Genomic DNA, 11,834 nt, shown 5'->3' with positions numbered 1-11,834 from the left:
AGCAACCTTGATTAGAGTGGCCCAAGCACACAACTTGATTAGAGTGGCACAAGAACACAACTTGATACAAGGTTGTTAATGAGAGATGGGATATGATTTGCAACATGGTGAATGGGGTTTGAGGGTTGTCAAGTTGTTATTTGAGATGTAACTGCCTGTTGGTATATTAATACATAGCTATATTTGGTCCCAAAAAAAAGAAAAAGAAAATAGCTTATTTTAATGGTAGGTCCTCCTTGATTAAAGTGGCACACGCATACAAGATTGTTAATGAGGAAATAGCTTGTTTTAATGGTAGGTCCTCCTTATCTCCTAATGTTGACAAAGCACGGGTGGTGGGCAAAAACTTTTTTTTTAATTTTTTAAAAATTTTCCCCGGGCGGCGGGATAATCGGCAAGCGGCCACCGCCCAGACACAAAAACAAAACCCCAAAAAGTCCTTATAAAAAATAAAAAAAACAAAATTTGATTCTTCAATGTTGACAAAAAAGGGAATTAATTTGTAGGAAAAACTCTTCAAAAAAATGTGCTCTCCTTTTCTCTGCAACGATTCTGCACACGTCCTTTTTTCTTGCCCTAACTTTGCAGATCTCATGGCCTCTCATCTTCCAAACTGTAGAGTTCCCTGTGTAAATTTAAGAATGTCCTGTTGAGATCAGGGTTTCTTATCGAGGATTTCCTGAAGGAGCTAGGGTTTTTCTGTGTAGATTTCTAGGGCACGTAGGGGTAATTGGGCTTTCTGTGTAGATTTTTAGGTTTTGCAGAGAAGTTAGGGTGTTCTTTGTAGATTTCTGTAGGGCTTTCTGCCAAATCCGAGCGTTACTTAGCAACATTCCTTCGCAATTTGAAGGGTTTCGGTTTCTACTACCGTTTTCAGGGCATCAATCTGGGGCTTTCCCCCCGAATTTTGAGGGTTCTCGGCCTCTGGCGATCGGCAGAGCTACTCCGGTTTTTCCTAGCTTTTCGTATACCGGTTCTGTCCTTCACAGGCAAGTCAAACATTTCTGTTTTTTCCCGTGTGTCTCCGTGTCATGTTTTCTATGCATGGTAGATGAGGGTTTCTTTTTTCAAATATCATGGTATACATGCCGTGCTAGTCAATTTCCCTGGTTCTTTTGTCCGTTCTACTGGTTAGGGTTTTAAAGAATGTTAGGATCAATTAGGGTTTTCAAGCATATCAGGGTTGTCTTTCTGCAAAGTAGGGTTCTCGGGTTCCCCTTTTTCCTTTTACCAGTTAGCGTTGGTAAGCAGAGTAGGGTTTCTTTTACCTTTCTCTATACAAAACCGTAATTTCTATCGGAAACTCATGTTTTTTTTTTTTTGCTTCTTGTTATCATGTGCAGCGGATGCTCTCCTTTCTTCTACACCGTGCTCTGTAGACAGTTCTATGCTGGTGTTTTCTAACAGCTTAGTCATGGAGTTTGGTGCAAAGAATTTGGCTACAGCGCATCATCTCTCTACGCTAAATGCCCTTGAAAGTTTTGCAGAAATGAGTGAGAGGGGGAGAAACAGGTTCATGCCACGCAGAGACATGAGAGATGAAGAGCTTGTATGCCCCAAGCCACGACATGCAATGTTAGGGATCTGCTCTGCACCTGCAGAGGGATCTGCCAAGCCAATCAGAAGGCTGAGAGGGTATGCTCCATGATGCTTTTCTCATGATATTCTGAAAATCTAAAATTCTGGCTTTCATGTCTTACAAGGTGCCCTAGGATTTTGGAGTACCTCATGATGTATTAATTATGCCATTTTGTATCTTTGCAGCACCACTTCCTTGCCAGGGGAAGGAGAAGCTGGGCGTGAGATTTTGGACATCCTCTTTAACAAGGTATTTGGTAGCTCTGATCTAATTTTTACTGTGGAGGGAGGGGTTTTTGAAGGGGATACTATGAAATTAATATGTTTTGATATAGCTTATTGGGATCGGTAGAAGTGCATGCGACTGTCTCATGTGGCTCTTTATGGAACATCTCTTTAGGATAATGGCATGGGTAAGTGCATCTAAGATGCATATTATGGTTTTGTCATGCATATGGATAAATGGCATGGGAAGAGATGTAGCATGTGTTGGTTGAGTCTGTGTACTCAGAGCATTTGCATGATTTATTGAGATTTATCGGCTTTTTAAGATTGTTATTTTTACCTTCTATATATATATATATTATGTTCATGTTTTGTGTAGGTTAACTCTGGAGATCCTGGCAATCCTGGAAGCCCAATTGCATATTTTAGTGGATCACCCCCATGCCGCGCCAGCAATCCAGTGATACATGATGTACATTTCACCCAAAAACGGGGCTTGCCACCACCTGTTGTCATCCCTCAGAAGTCCTCATGCAGCTCTTCGCTGGGAGGCAACTCTTCGGTAAAAAGTACTACTTGTAGCTCATCGTATGGATCAAAACCATTTGTACGCATAGAAGGTTTTGTGTCCTCAACGTCGGATCCGCACCGAGGTGTTCCGGCCTACGCATAACCTTGCGTGTGACTCACACTGCACCCAAATGTGTGATACAGTAAGGTCATAAGGCCTTTGTAGATATATGTGATCTTAGAGGCATTCCACAGGGTTGCATTTTTTCCTCTTCTTGTAAATGGAATTGCTTTTGATATCTTAGTGTAGTTCAGGGGATAACGGAAACAGTCCCATGAAGAGAATATAAGTCGAGATAGAGTAACTACTATGATTCGAGGCTCCGTTTTCTCCCATCATTGGGTTTTTGAACTTCTTTTCGAGGATGCAATTGCTCATTATTAGTTCAAATTTTTAACTTGTACAAAATCCAACTCGTTGTAATATTAAGGCCTTGAAGGGGTGGACATTTTGCTACTTCTTGTTTGCCGAGTGTGTGTGTGTGTGTTGTGGCAGTTAATGTTTTTTTGTACCATAGATGGTTGTATAACGTGTCTTTTTTTGAAGAGACTCTTTACTTCAAATATTGCAGTACCTGGAGATAAAAATGGAATTTAAAAGCACTTTAAGACTTCTACAGGGCATACCATGACTGGGAAGAGTGGCAACTTAGGCACGAGGTTACTTTTTTTGATGCTCATAAGCAGCAGATTTTGCTACTTCCAAGTCTCTGACAGGTGGGCGTTAAGCAAGAGAACCGCTTTACCCTATGATGAATATTTTTTCCACTACCTTGCAAGATGCTAAACGTGTGACCTCTAAAATGTTTGTCAGAGAGAGCCATTGTGTGTGGCTTCTTGGTTTTTCAAGGTATAGTGCTTGATCATGTCAAGTCGAGAAACAGGTGCTTTGGGTGTTGAATCATGAGAGAGATTGAACTACAAATTTTTTGCCACTAGTTCTGCAAGTTGTTAAAAGTAGCTCATGGGAGAGTAGTGGTAAAGTGGGGACCACATATGATCCATATGACTGGGCCGAAGTCCAAGAATGGGACTTGAACCTGGGATCTGTCCCGTGGGAATGCGTAAACCATTACGCTAGCATGCCATAGAGAAACTGTCATGGAGATGCAAAATCCCAAGGGTTAAGGTGTTTTGGGTGTTGTGAAGGTGAACCATGAGAGAGAGAGAGAGAGTTGATTGAACTAATAATTTTTTGCCACTAGTTCTTCTAGTTGCTTTAAGTAACTCCCGGGAGTAGTAGTAAAGTAGGTACCACATACGATCCATGTGACTACACCAAAGCCCAAGAATGGGATCTGTTCCGAGGGAATGCGTAAACCATTATGCCAGCATGCCCTAGATAAAGTGTCATGGAGATGCTTGTACATTACTACCATCTCTATGATTGAGGATAATATTATTGTAAAGGCTCAAGAGCCTATTACACCGTTGCGAGAGTGCATGAGGAAGCTTCTTTTGATCATTTTGTATGTCTGTGCTTTTACAAAAAAATGTTGTTTTGATGGACACTGGTACTTGCATGCAAAGTGCTAGATGGCTAGGAAAGATGATGAGCGTTGTAGATGCCATTTTTTTGAAAGCTCTTTATTTTGTGGGCAGATTGTGGGGCAATGATAGACCCATGTTTCCTAAATGTTTGTGATAGGGCCAAGGTCTGATGTGAACCGGGTGAGACCACACGTCAATAGGTTTCTTTTTTGACCATGTTCATGGACCACAATGTGTGCACGTATACAACCCATTGATGATAAATCCACTTAATAAGACTAGCATGTAGTGAGGCCACTTATTTATGATAAATCTATTTAGTAAGATTAGTGTGTAGGGAAGGACGCTTTTTGATGATAAAGCCATTTAGTAAGATTGGCTTGTAGTAAGAGCAGGTTAGCTTCAGTAAGGACAACATTCATTGTGTGTTGGATGGACCACAATGTGTACACATGTATACAACTTGTTTAGTAAGATGAGTGGCCTAGACCTGCCTTTCGGTGGGTTGATTACTCCTCCCTCTCTCTCTCTCTCTCTCTCTCTCTCTCTCTCTCGCTCTTTTTTAAATTTTCCCTTTAAAACAAAACAAAAAACATTTTGTTTACATTAATTCTACTCTCTCCTCTCTTTTTCACTCTTCCCTTAAAAAGGCTTGTTAATGAAACAAAATATCTATAAAAAATCTATCTTTTCAGCTCTCTCTCTAACTCTCTCTCTCTCTCTCTCTAAATCTCTCGTATACTCTAATTCATTCTATTTCTCTTAAACTGGCCAACTCTCTCTAACACACACACACACTCTCTCATAAACACTCACTCACTCACTCACTCACTCTCTCTCTCTCTCTCACCCTCTTTCTCTAACACTCACTTTCTTTCTCCCTCTCTCCCTCTCTCATTCACTTTCTTTACCTTTGCTTAACGCTCTCTTTTGAACTTGTTGTAACTCTCTCACTCTCACTCACTCACTCTCACTCACTCACTCTCACTCTCACTCTCACTTTCACTCAATGTCTCTCTTTAACTCTCTTAAGCTTTTACTCTCTCTACCTCTTTCTATTTTTCTCAAATTGGCCAACTCTCTAATTCTCTGTAACACACACACACTCTCTCTCTCTCTAACTATCTCAATCTGTTACTCTCTCTAATTGTCTCTATTTTTCTCGACCTAGCCAACTCTCAGTAACATACACACTCTCTCTTTAACACTCTATCTCTAACTTTTACTCTCTCTAACACAATTTCTCTCTCCAACTCTATCTCTCTCTAACACTCTAACTCTCCTCTCTAACTCACTTTCTTTACCTTTCTCTAACTCACTCTCTAAAATCTACCTAGCGAAGTTGGAACATGAGTTGTATCATCTTTTCGTGGGACAGGACAGCAAGGAGGCGTGGCGAGTTTTCTAGACACCCAAAGCCCAGACACCTATTACATCACAAGAGACATGGCATACTTATGCTACCTCACTCTACCAGATACCTGGACAACCACCTCTCCCCTGACCACCAAAGAGCCGATTTACCTCCTCCACCTTCTTCTCCATCGGCATGATCCATGACGCCATTGACAGGTTGTAGAATGGCCAAGCCTAGGATCATGGTGGATTAGTGGCAGAGCACCTTTCGCATGCGAGGGATGTGCTCGTGCCACTCTTAGCCCACCTGTTCAATCGCGCCCTTTACGAAAGTTTCCTTGCCAGTTGGTCAGTGAATACTATAGTACCGATCCTCAAAGCGTGTGATCCTACAGTTCTGAGTAACTATAGGACCATCATGGTTGGCCATGTGCTAGCCAAGCTCTATGGATCGGTACTAGAGCATGAGTTGAGCAAATGGACAGAGACACATCAGCATCGGACACATGGACAAGTGGGGTTTAGGAGGGGATACTCTACCCTGGATCATATCTTCGTGCTTTGGGCCATCATCGAGGAGGGTAGAGCTCATGGGAGGAGAGTATATTGTTGCTTTGTCGATTTCTGCAAGGCATTTGACACAGTACCACGAGGGAGGCTGATGCAAAGGCTATAGGACATGGGGGTGCCCGCTGAGATGAGATGGGGAGTCTTAGCATTGTATGAGTCAGTCAAAGGCCGGGTCGGGGCTCCGGGAGGGATGTCAGAGGCGATCACCAGCACTATTGGGGTGAAGCAGGGTTGCCCACTATCACCCACACTCTTCGGGCTGTACATTGATGAGATCTCCAACTACATTGACAGATTAGGACCTAGAGCTATCTTGGGAGGAGTGTTGATCCCTCTGTTGCTCTATGCCGGCGACATTGTACTTATCTCAGATGCACCAGAGGGGCTGCAGAGACACTTGGATGCATTACGGACCTTTTGCCAGGATAGGGACCCTACAGTGAACCTTGGGAAGACCAAGGTAATGGTGTTTAACACCTCTCAGCAGTGGGCCGACCGGTTGCCTGAGTTCACCTATGGTGGGGAGACAGTACAGAGAGTTAGGAGATATGTCTACCTGGGGGTCACTTTTATTGGACCGCACTTTACCATGAGGAGGGCGGCGGAGGAAAGATTGACTAGAGGATGTGCTGCACTCGGAGCCCTGGAGAGCTAGTGTGCACACATCCAGTTTCATGAGCCTCGGATGAAGCTCTGCTTATTTGATACATTAGTTACACCAACGCTTTTGTACGACGCTCCCATCTAGGGTTGAGTCTCTATCACAGGCGGAGGAGTGGATCTACAACTGAGCAGCCAGACTCAAGTGGAGGGGAGTTTTATGATGGGTGGGAGAGCAGATGGAGAGACCACTAGTGATGATGATCTCCTGCATGATCATGAGTAAATTATCAGTACCACATGAGATAGTCTGGGCAGAGATGGGAGCCCCACCGATCATAGGCGAGGCCCTCTTCCAGACGGTCACTTTCATATATAGGCTATGGAGCCTCTCCATGCACAGATCCTCTAGACTCGCACTAGAGTCGTCCAGACAACTTGCATCACAGGGCGACACAGAGTGCTGGTATGCCCAAACTAGCACATGGTTACAGCTACATCGTATGCATATGGACCGCCTTCCACCTTTACAGTACAGCTTGGACTCCCCCTTCTTGGAATTGTGTTACAGGTATATATTTTATCATATTTTTGATGAATTAATAATCAAATAAAAATATGCTTGATTTAATGTGTGCAGGAATCAGCTTAATAGAATGTGCAAATGTGCACAAGATTATTATATGTGAATATGTGCACAAAGTTATTTTGTGTAACAAGGCCCACTAGCAATTATATTTGGGCAAAGGTTTTTATATGTACAAACCTTAGGGATTTTGATATGATTAAAAATATATAAAGCAATACCCCAAAAGTGGGAAAAGCAAGCCTAATTTTGTACGCTCATCTATTCTTAGCTCCTTGGGCTATTTTTATGAATAAAATTCTCAAAATACTCAAGTGGTGGAAGTGGAGCTACACACTCGTCGAGGGGGGAGATTGCACCCAATCTGGTTTACTGTGTGGTATTCTCTATCCTTTACTTTTGATGGTGATGTTATTTTAATTCTTTTGTCTTGTGTTATGCTAAATAAATTAATTATCAATTTCAAATTCAAGTCTTTGTTTCAATTATGATGTAATTTGTGAGATTTTTAATTATTTATGTAAGATGTACAAAAGGGTCCCGTGACAGTGGTATGGTATCAGAGCTTTGGTTTAATTTAATCTTCTTGAATGCCATCAAAGACTTGTGGACAAAGAAGTGAAAGAGACAAAGGAATATGTGATGCTGGTAAATTTTTAATAGAGCTTTGGTTTAATTTAAGCTCGAAGGCGGTCAAAGACTTGTGGACAAAGAGGTGAAAGAGACAAAGGAATATGTGATGTTGGTAAATTTTTAATTTAATTTGAAGAAGAATACCTTTATGGATTTATGTTATGTAGGCTTATTTTTAACCATTGGATAACCAATCTCCATCAATCTATTACCCAAAGGGTAACCCATTAGTGGGTTTTTCATCTTTAATTTCACTAATCTGCTTCCATATTGATGGAATCAACAAATTGAGGAGATTAGAACCTTGATCTCAAGATTGCTAAGGTGTCTCTCTGTTAAATAATGGAGGGTTCTAAATTTTACTCCCCTTGCCCAAAAGCGTTGTTGTTGTTGCGCCTATTTCAAAAAGGTTAAAGTATTATATATATATATATATTTTCCTTCAAAAATTTTCTCTCCTTCTTCTCTATTTGATCAGGCGTCAGCACCGACTCGACGGTGGAGGGCAGGCAATTTTTTTTTATATAATCGTCTCCCTTAAGCGCTGTGCAATTCAGGGAAGAGGACCGCGCCGATTAGCTGGCCCAAAACTTTGCTAAGCTTTTTAATATTAAAGCTTTAATAAGATTTAGCGTTGCTTTTGCTAAGCTTTTTAATATTAAAGCTTTAAAGCTGCTGATTAGTTGACCCAAAGCTTAACAAAGCTTTGATAATAAAGCTTTAAAAAAAAATTAATTAACTCCTCCTCTTCAATTAGCGGAAGTCAATTTCTTTTCTTTTTCTTTTTAAAAAATGACTTGAAGCTTTTCTAAGCAAAAAGAGAGCTTTATAAGCTTTACACAAAAGGTTAATATTAAAGCTTTAAAGTCCCTAGCTAAAAGCTTTACAATATAAGCTAATTAAAAGCTTATATTTCTTAAAGCTTCTAAAAGCTCTCAAAAAGCCAAGAAAGGAGTTTTACCCCAAAAAAAAATAATTTTTTTGTGAGATGATTAAAAAAAATCGAAAACGATTCCAACTCTTTTTCAAAAAAGAAAAGGGGGTCTCTTGCTATGAAATTTTCGGCATCAAAGAAGTATTGGCTTTCGCAAATTCTTGGAGGACGGTATCTAAGCCAACCAAAAAGCTAATAATATTGATTCCAAGAAGTGTTACAGGTGTAACGAGATTGGACACATCGCATCAAATTGTATGGAAGTCAAAGTTTATTTCATTAGGACTCAATATGATCGATGAAGATGAAGAAGAAGAAACGGGGACTACTCAGACTCTTGAGGTAACCTATTTATTGCATTTGATTATTTGACACTTTTGGTGGTAAACTCAAGGAGAGTTTTTATGCATCAAAAGTAGAACTTCTTGAAGGAACTGGCCCTTCTATCTTGAATTATCCTTTATGAAATTTTCACTATGTATTAATCTTGTGGTATGGGACACAAGATTAATCCCGCGTGAAGGATTCCGATGCATACTTATCTCTACATCTGTGTAGGATAATTTCTAGTGGTATGGGAAACTAGAATTTATTACACATAAAAGTCCTTGATATAATGTATTTTGTTAGGGAACATACTTGAATTTATATAGTATATGACAATTGATCTCCTTTGCTTGCATAAGCAAACAAGCATTTGAGGTCAGTTGCTTATCTAACCAGGAGGAATGTTACATAATGTCCACCCTTTAGTTGTACGGGGACACCCGGATGCTAGGGTGCCATCCTAGTGAATTGGTATCGTGGGTACTCCACATTAAATATTGATTACCTAGTGGACCTAGTGATATTGGCATAGCTTGAGACTATTCTTGAGACGGGTGTATGTTGTTAAAGTGTAACAAGTAGTGCTGTACTGTTGTCAAGTGAAATAAGTAGACTATGCTTGACAAACAACTGCACACGGTCGAAGTGAAACAAGTGGTTTATGCAACTGATGTGCCATGCTCATTGGAATGTAACAAGTGGCAACTCACACCATGCTAGATGATGTGTACATAATGATACTCTCATCATAGTGAAACAAGTGGTGAATATGTGCTGTGTTTGGTGTCTATGAATGTATCATATTGGGATTAATTATACACTAGGCAATTAATTGGGATATGTTTATAGAAATAGGTGATAAGCAATGTGTGTGTGTGTTGCACATAAGGGAATCTTGTCTATATCGTATTATTTTATATTATTATTTGTGATTTGATGATTAGTGCGAGGATCACCAATTTAGGTGCGAGGATGATTAGTGCGAGGATCACCAATTTAGGTGTCGCACAAGATTTTTGTTACTGTAGCATTTTCTTTTACACAACTGAGGACAATTGCTTCCTCAAATGGGAGGACTGTTACAAGTATATATTTTATCATATTTTTGATGAATGAATAATCAAAGAAAAATATGCTTGATTCAATGTGTGCAGGAATCGGCTTAATGGAATGCGCAAATGTGCATAAGATTATTATATGTGAATATGTACACAAAGTTATTTTATGTAATAAGGCCCACTAGCAATTATATTTGGGCAAAGGTTTTTATATGTACAAACCTTAGGGATTTTGATATGATTAAAAGTATGTAAAGCAATACCCCAAAAGTGGAAAAAGCAAGCCCAATTTTGTAAGCTCATCTATTCTTAGCTCCCTGGGCTATTTTTATGAATAAAATTCTCAAAATACTCAAGTCGTGGAAGTGGAGCTACCCGCTTGAGGGGGAAGATTGTGCCTAATCTGGTTTACTGTGTGGTATTCTCTATCCTTTACTTTTAATGGTGATGTTATTCTAATTCTTTTGTCTTGTGTTATGCTAAATTAATTAATTATCAATTTTAAATTCAAGTCTTTGTTTGTCAATTAGATGTAATTTGTGAGATTTTTAATTATTTCTTCAAGAAGTACAAAAGGGTCCCGTGACAAGTTGAGCAGCCGGAGTGAGCTCAACAAGATCATTAGGATGGATATCATTCAGCTACACATAGCACGCACATGGATCACACCGGCCACGCCACTCTAGGGACGAAGATGGATTTCTACCAAGAGCATCTTCTCCACTTATCCCCTGATGGTTTTGTTGTCTCCCCCGAGGTACATGGACATTCACCTCTCTCATGGAGTTAGATGTGCTATTGGCTAGATCTGCACGCCTTCACATTAGCTGAGGATAGAGACCGGTCGATATGGAGCCGTCTCCCTTCCCCCTGAGGATCAGATTTGCCAGCTCTGTCAGCTAGAGCCAGAGACTGAGGAGCACTACATATGTTGGTGCCTAGTATACTACAAGATCCGAGGGCTCTTTCATTGCCTCTTTTGAGATAGATTTGGGACATTGTCCTCCAGAGTGAGGATTACTCAAACCAGCGTTACCTTGGGATTTTTCTCCTCGAGCTACACAGACACTGAGATCACATCCTATGCTCTAGATAGGGGTGGCACGTCTGAGATACAGGCCAGCGCATGCTTGCTGACTTCTTCAGTAAACAACGACCCCGCACCACGAGTCAACTGGGCCCACACAGCCACCTCGAGGAGTCACCCTGGACAGATCTGGAGAGCTATGTAGTGCACGACGTCCACGACCCATTGGGTTGCGGTCCCAACCGAGACATTATCAAAGGGTACATGCGATATTGGCATGACCTCGACGCTTCAGCTTGTCTATGCTAGATCAACCTATGCGAGACATTATGGGATGAGTCTATCTCAGTTGCTTCCCCTAGCCTACCATTTTTCTAGTTCCACACTTTTAACAGATATGCCTTTTTCTCTGGCAGTTGTATATCAGGCCACTAGTTCCTCTTTGGCCACATGTTATAGCTAGTTGTTTTTCAATTTATGCTTTTCATTTTCTACTCGGGACATTTAGTTTCCTTGAGTTTTGTATGCATTGGTACTTTAGTCTCATAGGCCACTTTGGCCTCTCGTAGACGTTAATATATCTTTCTTTCTTTCTAACTCTTTCCCTCTCTCTCCAACTGTCTCTCTCTCTCTCTCTAACACTCTCCTCTCTCACTCACTCTCTGTACCTTTCTCTAACTCTTTTTTAACTCTCTTTAACTATCTCAATTTGTCTTAGTTTCTCTAACTCTTTATTTCTCCTAAATTGACCAACTCTCTCTTTACCTCACTCTCACTAACTCTCTCCTAACTCTCTCTACCTCCCTCTCCCTCTAATACTCTCTTTCAAACTCTCTCTATTTCTCTTGAATTGGCTAACTCTCTCTCTCTCTCTCTCTC

The 11,834-nt window shown here is 40.7% G+C and overlaps 1 protein-coding gene across 1 annotated transcript; it reads left to right on the top strand.

Moving 5' to 3' along the window:
• Positions 1-511: 511 nt before the first annotated feature.
• Positions 512-2,830, top strand: LOC147638408 (uncharacterized). The gene is made up of 4 exons (XM_086798338.1): positions 512-989; positions 1,344-1,635; positions 1,765-1,828; positions 2,183-2,830. The coding sequence occupies exons 2-4, from the start codon at positions 1,388-1,390 to the stop codon at positions 2,474-2,476; spliced, it is 606 nt and encodes a 201-aa protein (XP_086654464.1). The 5' UTR covers positions 512-989; positions 1,344-1,387; the 3' UTR covers positions 2,477-2,830.
• The last annotated feature ends 9,004 nt before the right edge of the window (positions 2,831-11,834 follow it).

Source organism: Cibotium barometz, chromosome 5, assembly GCF_041138505.1.
Source record: "Cibotium barometz isolate CiBa-2024 chromosome 5, ASM4113850v1, whole genome shotgun sequence".
NCBI lineage: Eukaryota > Viridiplantae > Streptophyta > Polypodiopsida > Cyatheales > Cibotiaceae > Cibotium > Cibotium barometz.
The sequence above is the reverse complement of the archived record's forward strand: the minus strand, read 5'-3'. Positions and strand labels throughout refer to the sequence as shown.